General features: G+C 37.2%; 2 protein-coding genes across 2 annotated transcripts; both read left to right on the forward strand.

Moving 5' to 3' along the window:
- Nucleotides 1–25: 25 nt before the first annotated feature.
- LOC138335193 (uncharacterized) lies at nt 26–9,196 on the forward strand. Its single transcript, XM_069284173.1, has 3 exons — nt 26–3,515; nt 4,097–4,167; nt 4,488–9,196. Exons 1-3 carry the CDS (start codon nt 26–28, stop codon nt 5,772–5,774), a joined length of 4,848 nt encoding a protein of 1,615 aa, XP_069140274.1. The 3' UTR covers nt 5,775–9,196.
- LOC138334523 (uncharacterized) lies at nt 5,774–13,118 on the forward strand. The gene is made up of 2 exons (XM_069283179.1): nt 5,774–5,938; nt 12,336–13,118. Exons 1-2 carry the CDS (start codon nt 5,774–5,776, stop codon nt 13,116–13,118), a joined length of 948 nt encoding a protein of 315 aa, XP_069139280.1.
- The last annotated feature ends 4,594 nt before the right edge of the window (nt 13,119–17,712 follow it).

The raw sequence follows: 17,712 nt of genomic DNA on the forward strand, positions 1-17,712 counted from the left end.
TCCCGATCTTAACAACTCACCAGAAATGGATGATGTCTTTAAGATGATGCTTACTCAGGAGGTTGCGAAGACGTTTGCCAGAGTTATCGAAAAGGATTTAATGACTGACAAGGAGGCGAATCTTTGCTCTAAATACAAGTTGCAGGAGTTAGCTTCGCTTTCCTTCAACGAACGATGGAGGCTGTACAGATTCTGGGTACGGAAATACAAAGAATTTCTAAATGAATCACTCACGAAGTTAGAAGAGGAACTAAATGAAGTTCTTAAGACATATGCGAAAGAGAAGAAGGAAACAGATGCACTGGTTTTGAAAACTGCAACTGTGATAGCCATGACAACAAGCGGAGCAGCACGATACCATGACGTCTTAAAGGAAATTGGACCAAGAATAGTAATAGTAGAGGAGGCTGCAGAGGTATTGGAGACACATATCGTTACAGCACTCAGTCCGCAGTGCCAACACCTCATTTTGATCGGTGATCACAAGCAACTAGAGCCCAAACCATCAGTTTACATATTGGAACAACACTACAATCTGGGTGTTTCCATGTTTGAAAGAATGCTGAATAATGGTATTGAAAACCATTGTCTCCAACGGCAGCATAGAATGAGACCAGATATTTCTACACTCGTACGGGACATATACCCAGTGCTAGAGGACAACGAGAATGTTTTCGAATATAGCCACGTGCAAGGGATCGAGAAGGACGTCTTCTTCATTAACCATAGCAGTCCGGAGGACTTTGGGGGAGACACAAGAAGCTATTCCAATAAACATGAGGCTACTTTTGTTGTCGCCCTTTGCCGGCATCTTATGAAACAAGGGTACGCTACCAACCAGATAACTATTCTCACTGCCTATTCGGGACAGATGTTCAGTGTAAGAAACTTGATGCCAAGAAATGAATTTGAAGGTGTAAGAGCAGTTGCGATTGACAACTTCCAAGGCGAAGAAACGGATATAATAATCTTGTCACTAGTAAGAAGCAACAAAACCGGAAATATTGGATTCTTGAAAAGAGAAAATAGAGTTTGCGTTGCACTTTCAAGAGCAAAGATGGGATTATATGTTGTCGGCAATTTCTCCATGTTTGAAAAGGAAAGTCCCTTATGGGCAAACATCTTGAATAAAACAAAATCAACCGACCAATTCGGTAATGCACTCCCAATCTGCTGTCAAAATCATCCTGATACCCGAAATTTGATAGCAGATGCTAAAGATTTTCTTAAATCGCCAGACGGAGGATGTAACCGGAAGTGTGATTTCCGTCTTCCTTGCGGCCATGCATGCAGATTCTATTGTCATCCATGGGATAAAAAACACACTGAATACAAGTGCAAAGAAAAATGCAAGAAGACATGCCTCAATGGACACCAATGTAGGAAAACATGCCACTTTGATAAGGAGTGTAACTGTTCCGTAAAAATGTTGAAAGGTCTCAAATGCGGACACGAGGCGTCGATGCAATGCTACCAATCCCCCGACGACTACAAATGTCGGGTAATCGTGACCCGAATGCTTACTTGTGGACATGAAGCAGCAATGGAATGCCATAAACCACAGGAAAAGCACACCTGTAAAGTGATCGTGGACCGAACATTATCTTGTGGACATATTCTGCCACTGGAATGCCATATCGATCCAGACAGTATCCGGTGTGATGTGGTCGTTAACAGGACATTAGAGCGATGTGGACATGATGCAAGTATGAAGTGTTTCGTGAATCCTGGGACTTTCAAATGTCTAATAACTGTTACAAGAGTGCTAGAGAGTTGTGGTCACGAGGCGACCATGAAATGCAACGTAGACGTAACCACATACAAGTGCACTAGTGTAGTCACACGGAAGCTCCAGGCATGTAAACACACAGCAGAACTTGAGTGCTGGGTGAATTCATCACAACACAAGTGTAATGTGATGTTGAGAAAGCAGAGAGAGAAATGTGGTCATAGCTTTGATGTAGAATGTAGTCAATACTCTCCAGTGTATGAAGAGGAAACACTCTGCAAAACAATTGTCTCAAAACGGTACCCAAGGTGTCAACATGTGGTGGACATTCCTTGCCATATAAAGATAGATTGTTTCAAATGCAAAACAATCGTTACAAAGCAATGGGACTGCTCACATACTGCCGAACTCGAGTGTTGGGATACCGATAATGCTAAATGCAACCAGAAATGTTTCAAAAAATGTTCACTTGGACACGTCTGTCACAAACCCTGTCATTATCCTGAGATGTGCAAATGCAAAATACTTGTGGAAAAAACATTGCAAAGTTGTGGTCATGTAAAGAAAATGGAATGCCACATGGATGCTAGTCGCGCACAATGCCAAACTTATGTCATGAAAGAACTACCATGTGGACATGCAACAGAAATAGAGTGTTCAAAGGACGTTTCACAAGCACATTGCAAGGAGATAGTCTCGAAACTTCTTGCGCTGTGTGGACATTCACAAGACATGGAATGTTCACAGGATCCATGTTCCTTCAAATGCGCCGCGCTAATCGACAAAATTCTTCCAAAATGTGGCCATACCATGAAAGTGAAATGTTCCGCGGATCCAAAACGTGAAATATGCAATACAACTGTTCTCAAGAGTCTTCCCTGTGGCCATGAAATGGAGATGAAATGTTGCACATCACCAAAGAAAAGTGTGTGCCGTGCTATAGTACAAATTCCTAGGAAAATGTGCAACCATACAGCGAACGTGGAGTGCTCAAAAGTAACCAGGATTGATCTGGACAAAGTGAAATGTCGCACACATACACAACAACAATTAGTTTGTGGTCATGAGCGTATGGTAGAGTGCTGGAAGTCAACCCAACAAACGCCGTGTGACCGCAAATGCACGACGATATTATCTTGCGGACACCCTTGTGGCGGAAAATGTGCCAAATGTTCCGCAAATCTGTTTCATGAGACTTGCAGAAAATCCTGTACCGTATCGCCAAACGAGTTGCTATCGAAAATACCACTTCAAAAAGAAACGAGATATATTAGTGAAATCAGTGTGTATGTAACAAGATTTCGCACGTATCTATATATCCAACAAAAGCTACATCTCGGAAGAAGTGTCGAGTTGCTCGTGAAGTGGGCAGTTTCATTTACAAATATGTTAACACAGTTTTTGACCAAATCCTGCAAAGACACACATCTAACGTTCGAGCAAACCCACTCCATCAACCGAAACATGTGTAAACTTGCAGCGGTTTGGCTTTTCATCATAGGAAGTCAGTTCAAAAGCAGATCGAAATCGGCAGACTGGATAGGCAAAGAGACACAACAACCAGATTCCCAAGAGATGGAAAAGATCGCAGCCGAGCAAGATGTATTGAGTAAGGTTGAGACCTTAATCCGGAAGACACCTACATTCTCAACTTCAGATCTACAGAAAGTACGGGCTCTGCTGCAGCGTGTTGTTACAAACGCCTCTGAAGCAGTCATTGCTTTTGATTTCCCAGTCCTGGAAGGCCTTGGCGTTCATAGAAAGGATTGGATCACTTGTAATAGAGGTAAGTCTGCCCTAACAGAACATTTGATTATGTTAGTTAAAGTTATATGTGCCGACATTTTCACACTGACGAATCAAAAGGTGCCTACATTTTGAGAATTACAATATTTACAATCTCAAAGAGCTCCAAATCATGTTTGCAGCAGCGACAAACTAATTATATTTTGATCAATGAGAACATGTGGTTAGACCATGAGGCTAAATTGCGTAATAGTTTCACGTCACATTATCACAATGATATTAGACATTTTAAAATGACTTCTGCAGATATGTGTTCACCTAAACATACTTAAAACATACATAAAACAATAACTTGTACGGTGTAAAACGTCTGTGTTGCACTTATGTTAATTGGGCATCATATATTTTTATCTCTGTTTTTCAATGATTTACACAACATATTTCATCAATTTTTTTTTCAATAGTTACAGTTAGTTATCAAATATTCACCCGGTTATGGCACATGTAACATTATTGCCCGTTACGCTTTATTTGTGTCGCTTCTATTTCAATTAGATATTAAAATACAATGTAATATAATAAAGATGTACATGTAAATGACAGTATCTCTTTTTTTTCCAGATCATCCTACACCGTCTGACCTTTTGAGTAAATTTTACACGAAGTCTTCCACTACACATACAATTTTACAAGTAAGTTTTATTAAATGAATACTTACTATCATACAGTATTGCGATATTTTAAACCGACATTTTTGGTATTGTTTTTCTCGCTTAATCAGATTTTAAACCATTCATGTTGTGCAGATTTATTGATATTTTCCTCATATACAAGTTGCACTTGTCGTGGATACCATCACAGAAATTTGAAGAAAACAAATAAACGAAATAAGTGAATATTTCCACACCATTTCCACAATACTTCGACATTGATAGTAACACAAGTTCTGAAATTATTGTCTTTTTAATATCACTGTGGATTTAATATTATGTTTGTCCTTTTATCTGTTAAGCATGGAATGGGACTGGGCGGAGAAAAATATAAGGAATCTGGTAAGGAAACTGGAAGCGACAAGGTCAGAGGAAAAGGTCGTTGGAGAGGTCAAAGTCGGCAGCAATCAACGGAAGGCAAAACCGAAGACGCACCCATGAGTTTGTTCCATCAAGTTCTGATGCAAAATCAATTCTCAGAGGATAAAAACAAAGCCCCGATCAGAGGTCACGGGGGTAAACTTGGTAAAACGTCTGTAGACGAAAACCGTGGACTTGTAAAAGGTTCGGATGGGAGCGATACTACAGACAATAAATGTGGTAGACAAGATACAGTAAACAATAAAGAAGAAAGTCACGGGACAAGGCAATTAGGTTTCAATAAAGTGGGACGGAACAGCACAAAAGTGTGTGGTGGAGGGATTGATAGAACTGATTCAAAAGAGCACGACGGTAAGAATGAAAGTGGACGAGGGCAAGGAGGGCGAGGTCGAAGAAGGCGTGGGCGTGGTAGAGGTCGCGGTAGGGATAGCAGTGATAACGAGGAAGTCGTAAGAAATCGTGAGAAAACAGGTCATGGCAGTGATAACGCTAGCAAAGGGCCTCGTAAAATAAGTGAAGGTCAGGATAAAAGTGAGAAAAAGGCGAACAGTAGAGTAGTTGAAGAAGGCTTAGATAGAGGACGTGGGAAAAGCCGTAGTGCTGAGTGTGGTGATGAGAGTACAGTTGGGGATGGAGGCGGAAATATGGGTGGGCGTGGTGGCGGAAGTAGGGGTGGACGAGGTGGTGGCAGTAGAGGTGAGCGTGACGAGGGCAGTAGTAGGCGTGGAGGTGGCAGTGGCAGTAATAGTGGGCGTGGTGGAGACAGTAGAGGTGGGCATGGCGGTGGCAGTAGTAGTGGGCGTGGCGGTGGCTTTGGCAATAATAGTGGGCGTGATGGAGACAGTAGAGATGGGCGCGGCGGTGGCAGTAGTAGGGGACGTGGTGGAGACAGTAGAGGTGGGCGTAGCGGTGGCAGTAGTAGTGGGCGTGGCGGTGGCGGTGGCAGTAGTAGTGGGCGTGGTGGAGACAGTAGAGGTGGGCGTGGCGGTGGCAGTAGAAGTGGGCGTGGTGGAGACAGTAGAGGTGGGCGTGGCGGTGGCAGTAGTAGTGGGCGTGGCGGTGGCAGTAGAGGTGGGCGTGGCGGTGGCAGTAGTAGTAGGCGTGGCGGTGGCAGTGGCAGTAATGGTGGGCGTGGTGAAGGCAGTAGAGGTGGGCGCGGCGGGAGCAGTAGTGGTGCGCGTGGCGGTGGAAGTGGCAATAATGAATAATGGTGGGCGTGGTGGAGGAAGTAGAGATGGGCGTGGCGGTGGCAGTAGAGGTGGATGTGGTGATAGAGATAGACGAGGTGGGGGAAGTAGAGGTGGGCGTGGTTCGAGTAGCAGTTAATGACTTGCGAATTGATTCTGCACCAATATCGATAACAGTGGGCTTCGTAAGAATGTGGAAATTAAGTGTATGACGAAATTGTTGGTAAATTTGCATATAGCTTCTTTAATTATATAAAGACCTATAGGTAGAAGAATGCAGTAGCTATTAGTATATGCCGTGTTACGATATAACTATAAAGCATGATCTTTAGAGCGCCATTAATCGGTGACAACGAAAAAAGAGCAAACTGAGGGTAAAAGAAGAATTCGGTGGACACAAGACAAATGACTGTACATTGTACTTACTATGCACACGAACTTTTATTCGTCAGCTATAAGTTAAACCACTCAGGTACCGCAAGTGATTTGTTTTTTGTCTTATGTATGACTCGACATAAAATGGGTACATCTTGTATATAGCCACATCTGGTATATCATTGTAAAGCTGTGTACGGTTCTCTATATTAATCTTACTTTAACTTTACTTTATCATCTCATCCTATCTATGGCTACATCTGGACAATTTGTATTATTTTAGATTATATGAATTTGACGTGGAAACTTATGTGGAAACTTGTGGATTTATGCTTATAGATCTAACGTTTTATATGATAAACATCTACAAATCGATTTATTTTTGTCTAAAACTTTACATACTGTCATGTACATTATTACTTTTCCACTATTACGTGTACGTTATAACCGGGTACCTGTTAGAAATGATATGGCTCCGATTTCTCGAAACAAAGTATATAATTTAGCTTTTCTCCTTATGTAACTTTATATGAAAATTGTTGACTTTAAAAGTCAGTTTTCGACTTAAGTCTGTTTCGAGAAATCCGGACGTGATTGACCTCGTGTTAATGAAACACCACATAGTACTGTACACCAGCTTATTTTTGCGAGCAATTAAAGAGTAGAAAATCACCGATTAAAAATCCCGAAAATTGATCATCGCAAAAATGGTTCAATCAAGCAGAACATTGCTACTTGATTAATATAAACTGCGTTACCCTCTGTGAAAATGGGCTAGGTATAAAATAAGTAGTCGCAAAAACAAGTTGGATTACAGTATACCTTGTCCGTGGGAGTATGTATATTTGTATGGTACACTGTATTGTATGAATATGCCATGCAGTGTACTTAGTTACTGCTTTATCGCCTTCATGACTCCACATATTACTAACGTGACCTCAACCATTGGAAATGGCATGTCTTTCTATTCATTTTTCAACATATTTGTACTTTTAAGTTACATTTATGTATTTGTTTCATTTTTCTCACGATGAAATATAATTAGTTTCATCAAAGATATGTTTTTCAAATGTCTACAAAATTTCATTTTTTTTTCATGTCAATGCTAAGACATGTACAAAGTTCAGTATATTCATAATAAATACATATATTATACCAGTTAACGCATGATATGGCTGACCATAGTGTGTGGTACAAAAACTTTTTTAGTCTCTAAGTATTGTAACAAAAAAAAACTATAAAACCCTATGGTACACTGTGCAAAGCAAGACTGAAACTGTTACATGTTTAGTGATATACACTCTATGTATACAAAACTTTCTTGTATATCTGAGTATATTGGTTTTGTCTGAGGCAAACTCAAATCTTTATATCTTTACATCTTTTACGGTTAATCATTCAAACATACACGCCTCATATAATTAACTCTTAGATCTATGCACAATGTACAGTATAGAGAATAAACATTGTTGTTGCAAAACGAATTTTGGTATGCCAAATGATACAGAAAGCGTAGTATAGACATCTATTATGTTTTCGTAATGCTTACAGCATACCATGAACTGTGTTTCTTGTGTAAAGTGAAGTTTTCAAAGTATTTCGTGGGTAGAATTATACTTTTGGCTGTTTTGAATAGCTCCTATATCGATTCCAGCATATTGAAAATTGTCTAATTGTATATTTCTCTATAAAGGAAGACCTTACTCTTTCATTAGATTGGTCAGGGTTTTTTCTCCTATGCTATTAGTCCAGGGGTGGGTATATCGACAGTGGAAATAACCCCTGGAGTATTGAGGAAGTATAATGATATTCTTGCCATACAAAATTTATCTTGTCGTATACATGCAGTGATTTTTGAACGGAAATGTTTATTAAACGAATGGTTCTTCATTGTCTGGGAGATTTAATTAAAAATGACCTGGTGTGTATAATACTATCATACATGTGTGGGAATGAACAATATATATTTTTAAATACAAATAATTCTCCGAAACAAAAAATAATACAAATTTCTTAAAAACATTTATAGTGTAAAACATTTATATTGATGGTCTAAGATAAGGTTACAACACCAAATGCAAGAATACGTCATTTCGCTATTTTGTTGTTTGGCGCAGTGATAGTGAAATAACGCACTGTACTTAGGACGTTCCGCGTTATGAAAGTTAACATCTAGTTGATTTTAAAGCCACATTATACGTAACAAATTCAAGTTAAATTCGACTCCGATATCGTTAGTATTTGTAGATGTTGTTGAAATTAAGATATATCAAAAGATTATTTATCATGTTTTTTATAACTTTGGTACAGCAGTTGTTGAAAGTCGATACATGTAAACACGCCTTCATTTTAAACTGGTCGCCATAGAAGTTACGATTATTGCCGAACTGAAGTCGGAAAGTTCATGACCCGTTTTCGGAAGAGTTCAGACAGATGTTACGTAGTTACGGTAGTCACATGACGTCCTCGGCAACGACGTTACAATGTCGGCTAACTTCGGTTTGTTTTACTCAGTGGGACCCACCTAGCGATGTTCAATATTTATTTGATTTTTATCAAAATATTCTGAATCATAATCGCTCATCCTGACTTCGATTTAGTCCTATCTCTGCATGATTTACAACAGGATTTGTTTTTCAACATTCTTCTATATAATGAAAAAAAATAAGAAAGATACGGATATTGGGCCTTTAATTAAATTGATCAGAAGGTGATTGCAAATGTAATATTAACGGTAATCTAATGACTTTTGCGACTCTACAAAATTATCAATCTCGTTTAACCTTCCATTTTAAGATTCCATGCTATGTCGGAAAGATAGTGGGCTTTTAAAAGATATGTAACAGGGTTGTGAAAACGTATTGCTTTAATGTGGCATTGTATTTATGTAATGACCTTGAGAATTGTAACAAATCATTAGTGTCAAATGCGTGTTATTAAAAAAATGGGAAAAGAGTACAAATGTGGATATTAATCAGAAATTGCTGAAAAAAATAATTTCAAAATACATGAACATTTTGTTAGAATGCTACACAATTGTCTTTGTTATTAAAATATTAAAATCATAATTTTGTTCTTCATTTTTTAATTCTTAAACTCACTGGTATTTTTGGCAAACACAAAAAAAATCCAAAAAGGTAAAAAAAAAGAAGATTTATATGATAGATCTATATGCAACAGATGTAGAATGATGGTCTTATTTTAACCTACTCAAGGCATTCAAAGGTAAATTTCTATTCATAACATCTATTTACTTCATATTATACTTTCTTGTACTATATTGCCTATAATCCAGACCACCATCCTCCTTGATTAATTTACCTATAAAACACTTCTGAACTCCAAGAATCGGATGGAAAGTTAATTTGCATACAATACATCACGAGTTAAAAATAAACGTTTTGACCCGTAATATCTTTTGGTTTTATTGGTGTACATGTCGTACAGAATACAAGATTCGAATTCTGTAGTTCGATCCCCGGACGTGAAAAGATTAGGGGTCAACTGCCCGATCACGTGGGTTTTCTCCGGGCATTCCGGTTTCCTCCATACTAAGACCCCTCGCGAGCTTACATCCGGGCCATCGAGAGTGATTTACATAAGTTGTATAACTTGTTTTTTTCAATCGATATAAAATAAACAAGGACATAGTCATTCAGATCCCCCCGCCAACGGAGATATCAAAGCTGAAGTAAGTTTGATTGTGAAGACTTATGTATATGAATAAAACCAGGAAAAAGAAAGTTCGGAGCTAAAGAAAGATGGAGTATAATTCAAGTAGAGCGGGGCTGCAATTGTTGAATCAGGTATACAGCCTTGACATTTATATTAGACTATATATACAAAGATGGGTGGAGTTTTGCAAAGTAACATTTACCATTTACCATGATATTTTCAGTAATGTTTCCATGATTACGGAAAAAATGCAAAAAATGAAAACCTAAAAATAGCAAAAGGCACTACTAGACCATAAGACCAATGTGTGTATGAAGTTTCGTGGAAATATCTCTACTGGTTTTAGAGTTATACTCCGGAAACCATTCGTACGGACGGACGGACGGACGGACGGACGGAACCCATTTGTATATCCCCCGCCAACTTCGTTGGGCGGGGGATAATAAAGTTTATATTATATTATATATGTTGTGGTATTTGACTTAAAACAAAATTTGTAAAACTGTGTTTCGTGAAAAAAATGATTCGTTTCCTAACGTAACGTGAACGTAACAATGAGCATGACATGGAATTTTGCAAAATAAAATAAGATTGAACTATACAGACTTACAAATACACAGAAAACAATTTCAAATGTTTAGAAAATAAAACAGATATCCAAATACTGATTCGAGTTTTTTGGTGAAATTGATGAAAGTGTGTACGTAGAACAATAATTCTCTTATACCACCATATCAACACAACTCATCCTAAATTTATAACGATGCCGTCGATTGCCAATTTGCAAAGACTGACAATTGAGAACAAGAGTGATATTCCTGTCCAGTCTAGGCCGTCATTCGAAACAAAGCTCCTAAAACAGTGCCTGATTGTCCCATCCGCAGGGTTTTTGCCAGCCCTTTGCAGAGCCCGGTAAAATGACCCATTCCCAATTGAAAAATAGCACTGTATTTTCCAAAATTCAGTCAACATTTTCCCCAATTGTGGTGAAATAAAGTTAAAACCCCCAAATGATGTGAAAAGCTTTGACAATATTATCAATACATTGTAAAAATTGAAGGCATTTCGCAAAGATCGTACATTTTTTCCAGAACTTTTCAAAATTGAAAGTTTTTTTTTAATTTATCCTTTTTATATTATCCCAATTTTGAAAAACACTGATGATATTTTCCCAATTTTTGCTTATGTACCTTTTCCCAAAATAGCTGGCAAAAACCCTGCATCCACACCCTAATCGATATTTAAGCCGACCCCCCCCCCCCCTCCCCCCTATTAACAGTATCCTCACTCTTGAGTTCTGATTAGTGCTCGGTGATGGACTATATTTGAAATAGTCCTCTTAATAAAACATAATCTTATGTGTATATCTAGAAAGCAAATTACAGTATTTAATTAACGTCCTCTTTCATGCAAGAGACATAGCATGATAGCCATATTTAAACTTTTTTTTCTAAGCGTTTTTACAGCATATATTATTAATGTGACTGAATGCTTATTAATCTGAAGTGTTGAAAAGTGGAAATCATTTACCCTTAAAATTTATATTTGAATGTCAAAAAGTTTAAAAAGAAAAAAAATCGAGAAAAATGACTATTTTTATGCCGATACCGGTTCCATCATCCAATGACAATGTAACATTGACCCCGGCTAATGAAACGCTTTCTAACTAATTAAATGTGCTCATATAGTAAGCACCATCAACGAATCAATCAACATCCGTGGTTTTGGGGCCATCGCTCGAGTGCATACATTAATAAAATACTGACAAATAAAATATGACATCTATTCACTTAATATTAAATGTAAATGTACTATAAAATAGTGCAAATCTTGTTCAATCTGACATGAAATTGGCATGGTTGTGTGGCACGTTATATGATTATATAGGCTTTCGAAAGAGTTGGCGAAAGTACTGGAAAAGTTTTGGATTTTACGAAGATAATTATCTTTGATTCAGATATTTACAGTTGTGTGAAATGTAACGGATTTCAACTTTTTTTCTCAAACTGTGTAAGACAAGGGTGTCCGATCTCTACATTACTCTTCGTTCGGTGACGATAGCCGAGCCCATATTGAACAAACACATATTTAAGGTTCATGTAAAGGCTTTAACCAGTGATATTTTGCAAGCTTATAACTCATTACTGTGCTGCAATTGAACAAAACTAACTTCATTGATTGTTGGTATACCCTGGCTAACTGTCAGTCTTACTGTGGATATGTAATTTGTGTAATTTCAGTAAAATAAGAGAAAAATGTATATTTCTGGAGAAGACATAGAACTCGTGTAAATTGCATTGATGGCACCAAATAAGCATGCTATCGTGTTCAGTAGTGACTATGCCAGGTACTCCAACAGTTTGTTTGGCAAAATCGGACCAGCGAATAGCGCAGGAGCCTATTGTTGTAAATGCAAATGGCTGCTTTAAATGGCGGATCACAAATATAGCATATAAGAAGACATTAATAAAGCTATTTGCAGATGACACTAAACTATCAGCAAAAATCACATCAGATGATGACCGTTCTAAGCTGCAAGAAAATATCAACAAAATGTGTGACTGGACGTCGACATGGTTAATGAGCCTAAACACAGACAAATGTAAATTCTTGGAAATTGGAAACAACCTGGGAAACCACAATTACACCCTCAACACACAAGGCAACACGACTACTATCTCTCGAGTAACCATGGAAAAGGATCTTGGAGTCACTATAGACAACCAACTCAAATTCACAGCACAATGTAATGCAGCAGCCTTAAAAGCGAATAGGATGTTGGGAATAGTGTTCCGCACCTTCACCTATATGAGTCCGACCATGTTTATTACTCTATACAAAACTTTAATTCGTCCCCATTTGGAGTACGCAACTACAATCTGGTCACCAATGTTGACACGTGATAAAATTACACTGGAAAACGTACAACGAAGAGCAACTAAAAGGATACCATCAATTAAAAACTTATCGTATTCAGAGCGTATCAAGAAACTCGGGCTACCAAGTTTAGAATATAGAAGAAACAGGGCAGATGTGATTCAAGTCTACAAGATTTTAAACAAAATAGACATTCTGGATCAAACAATTATGTTCAGAGAACTAACGGGTATAGCAACTAGAGGACACTCGAAAAAACTCTTCAAAAAACGATTTAGGCTAAACTCAACCGGAAATTTCTTCAGTAATCGAGTAATTAATACATGGAACTCGCTCTCAGAGGAAGTGGTTACATCACCAACGCTTAATTGCTTCAAATCCAGACTGAACAAATTGTGGGTCAACCACCCAACCAAATTTCGACCAACGTTCTACTAGCGAGTTAGTCAACTGAACTGTGTAGTGGTTGTATGAACTGTTAAACAACCACTAACATTTTAAATGGAGAGGTTATTTTTAACACCCAATAGGTGTACCGTATATGTACAAAATCAACATTACAGGAACTAACGAACGATTATTAAGTGTCAAATATAGACACCTTTTAACGCAACCGGAAGTTTTAAACAAATAGTACGCATATGTATAGTACTATACCAGTTGAAGAAAGCATCAATGTACATCAAACATTTCAAGCCCAGAAGCTTACCAAAGATGTCATTCCAGCGATTCAGCGATTTTAATTGATACAAGTGCTCTTATACACACTATAAGGTACTCTGAACATGACAAGAAGACTATTTACGAAAAAAATAGTTATAATGTGGACTTTGAGGCTCTTTCCGGAAATTTGCATTTTTCGCCCCAAAAAGATCGGTTGAACTATTGTTTTCGTGAAGAAGTTAATGGAATTATAAAGACTGAATTACTATGTATCGGTAAAGCGAACATTTCTGAAATGGATGTAGGGTGTTTTAGTTTAAATTGTAAAAAGATGAAATAATCATTATACGGTATACAGCTTGGCTCAAATGAATTACATATTTGTGTAATGAACTTGATTGGAAACCAAAATTGATTCCATTAATAAACTTTTAACAGTTATGGTCACAAAGAATGGCAGTATAGTATTGTATTTTTGTGGTGAAATAAATCGCATCTTGTTTCGTAAAAAGCAACATTATTGAAGAAATGCTGTCTGGAACGAATGTGATTTTAAAGTTCGGCAAACATACCGCCAGCCCGTGTTTTCCAATTCTTTGGTTTTTGAAAACGAACACAAATATATAACAAAAAATTGGATAAATGCATGCTTATACAATCAAAAATATTTCACTTACCATTGATGGTGTGTTCCGGTATTCCTGTGTTCAGATCAGCTATCGTTGAAATAATCCGTGATTTAAATCCAAATATTGGGGAACATGAAACTAGTCACTTATTTTTCACACAAAAGAAAGCTTACCACATTTGTCAATCGGGTACTGGTCAAGGCCATTTTCGTTCATACGGTTGGACTGGTTGGCCCGTTTGTAAGAGTTATTAGCTCAAGTGTATATCCTTCATTCGACACGTTCAGTACATTATCAGTGATGTCATTATCAGTGATGTCATCAGCGTTTGAGACACAGCGTTTGATTTATACCCAGTGTGATAACATTACTTGAAAAATACAATCTGTTTGGATTGTTCCCGAACAAAACAAAGTGGAACTCCATCGTTAAAAAAATGTCATAACCTATGAGAACACAGAGCTTCAACTTCGATTAAGCAGCGATAAAGACTTTGTAAGGTTTAAATACGTACACAACACATACAAAAATGTAATATTCTGCTAAAAACAATCAAAACAGCCGAACACTTGATTTTCGTAAGACATGTTATGAAAATACTGGTGTGTGTTCCATACACAAATGTGATAACAGTGTGTGTATCTTCATCCTCGATACTCCAGGGGTTCCGATCACTTACGATCTGTATCGTAAGTGATCGGAACTCCTGGAATATCGAGGGTGGTGTATCGTGTGACGCATCACATCGAGATGTTGTGCTACATCTAGTAATGCAACGTTCAGTCACTCAAATATTCAGAAATCCTTACTTTAGAATTTTACAAGAAACTTATCACGAACTCGCTACATACTTCTCAAACTTAATTTTTGAAAAGATGCTACAAATTATATTAGGTAGGACGCTTCGGATTTATGAACACCTGGGTATTCCGGTGGAACGAATACATGAACTTCAAGAGTTAGGAACGCGCTTTCTATGCCATTGTATCCCATTGAAAACGGACTTTTATATCACCGCTATATGCCTATCTTAATCGTGTTACTCGTGACTAGAAAGTTTAATAATTAATATTTAGAACTGTATATTACTACATAATTATACAGAACCTATTCAGTTTGATTTCACAGACATTTCCCTGGCTCTTGAAGATTCTAGCTATTTAGAGCCTATAGTTGCACTTATAATGTAATGTTCAATATCTTGAACGATTCGAGTTATATAGTAATTATACTGTCTTTCTATTGATGATTATTTAAAAATATTCTTGTGTTATGAATTTTTAATCTCGATTGCTATAGTAGTTAACTTGATACCATACATCAATAACGTATTTGTATATTATCAGTAAATTATAATATTATCTTGATAAAACCTGATAACTAGTACCAGAATCCTCATAATGTAGATATACAATTGTACATGTATAAATTACTATATAGCTTCAAATGTATATATTTACCTTGTATATCAGTTTTGAGGAAGAACAGAAATGATGATGATGATGATGATGCCAGCACGTGTTTTTCAATCCTTTGTGGTTTTTTAAACGAAAACAAATATAAAACAAAACTTGATAAATGCATGCTTACAATTGAAATATTTCACTTACCATTGATAGTGTGTTCTGGGATTTCTGTGTTCAGATCAGCCATCGTTGAAATAATCCGTTATTTAAATCCAAATATTGAGAAAGATGAAACTCTGGTCACTTATTTTCCACAAAAGAAAGTTAATCACAATTATGGGTTAAAACTGTCGATGAACAAAGTAATCCGATTTCGAATGACGGTATACATCCACATCCTCTCATGACACGCGATTTGTTCGGTCGACCACACCTGAAATCTTCAAGGTGCTCGTGCGCGCGCGCGGCGCGGTTTTACTGAACCTGTGTCAATCGGGTACTAGTCAGGGCTGTTTTCGTTTATACGGTTGGATTGGTTGACCCTTTGTAATTTTAAAGTATTTATTTCAGGTATAAATCCTGAAGGACCTGCAAATTTTGATATGGGCTTCGAGGGCCTTTCATGGCTCGCCTGAAAACAATATAAAATCACAAGGTTTGTCATTAAAATGTAGGCCTAATTCAAAAACAAACGACTTGGTCCATCCAGTCAAAACGTATAATCGAAAAGATTTAAATACCACACATCAAATTATTTAGAAAATGCAAGTTAGGGTTAGGGTTAGACGTTATTTAAAGCATGTCGATTGTATTTTGTTGAATAGAATTATTTTTGGAAAGAATCTTGTCTGATATTGGCCTCGTATATATTAGAATGAAATAAAATTTGAGACAGATCGCTTCAGTTCTTTCTAAGAAATTGAGGTAACAAACTTCAATCATCAAAATAAAAGATGGCCGCCTGTCCGCCATATTGTTTTTCCGATCGGTCTGGAAATCAGCCTGCCATTCCAAAGGCCCTGGGGGATTCTACATTTGAAATTTAGGACAGATCCTTTCAGCATTTTCTGAGAAATAGCGGTAACAAACATCAACTACCAAAATCCAAAATGGCTGTCTGGAGGCCGTATTGTTTTCCGAAAATCTGAAAAGTCTGAAAATCAACATGACACTCCTATGGCTCTAGGGGAACCTACATATGAAATTTAAGAAATATCCGTGCATTTCTTCTCAAGAAAAAGCGATAACAAACATTTTTTTACTGACGGACGCCGTGCGCCAGACGCCGGACGACCAACTACGGACGAAAGGCGATTTGAATAGCCCACCATCATCAGATGTCGGCCTAATAAATGTAGAAAAAATTATCTTTTGTGTCAAATGGCTTATAAATGTTTGAATCAAACGGTAAGTTTAAATATCAAGGGGAGACAATCAAGTACATATTCTGTTGAGAGAATCTTACCAATAACTAATGTCTGGTTCTTCTCTAACGAAGAGTTATCTATTATATACTCCCCTTGTCGTAATACCTAGGGATATTGGTCCCTATATTAATTGAATTCAGTTTGATTTCAATATTTATTCATTCAGATGTCTTTTTGTAACTGACAAGTCCTAGTGTCCTACTAGCTAATTGCTATTTCTATACACTTAACAGTGAAAAAAAAATCGTAGACTTTCCACATTTTCCAGCCATTATTTTCAGATCTTGTTTGAAAAAAACATAGAACATGTATAAGTGTTTAAATCAACACTGAACCCTAGCATAGCCTTATTTCATTGTATAATTAAAAGCTATAACACAATCTGCCATGGACAAAGCCTTTGATCCAGTTTCCTCTATGGCCGTGGTCAACTTGATGACATCATAGTAATGATGACATCACAATGCATGGTACTGTGTATATTGTTTTTTATTTATAGCACAAAGTAAGGTCTGTAATGGTTCTAATTCGTTTTTCCATATTACACCTAGTTATCTGCCCTTGCAAGTACATCTCTGGAAAAAATGACATTCTTGTTAACACAGGATTTCACAATCAACACCTACCCCCAAGGGCACATAACTCTGTAATATACAAATACATACGTAATAGACTATCAGATGACTTATCACTCTGTGAGACCGACATGACATAACACCACAAACAAAAATCACTTTATAGAAACTTTTTTGTGTGTGGTTTTTTTGACATTGTGACTTAGAAAACAAGAATATTACAAAATGAAAGGTTTTTTCACTCATTTATTCAATTTTATATCCTTGATTTCATCAAACCTCGAATAATATATTAAAAAACAATCACTCTGTAGCTGACATCACTCATATCT

This window comes from Argopecten irradians, chromosome 11, assembly GCF_041381155.1.
Source record: "Argopecten irradians isolate NY chromosome 11, Ai_NY, whole genome shotgun sequence".
Taxonomy (NCBI): domain Eukaryota; kingdom Metazoa; phylum Mollusca; class Bivalvia; order Pectinida; family Pectinidae; genus Argopecten; species Argopecten irradians.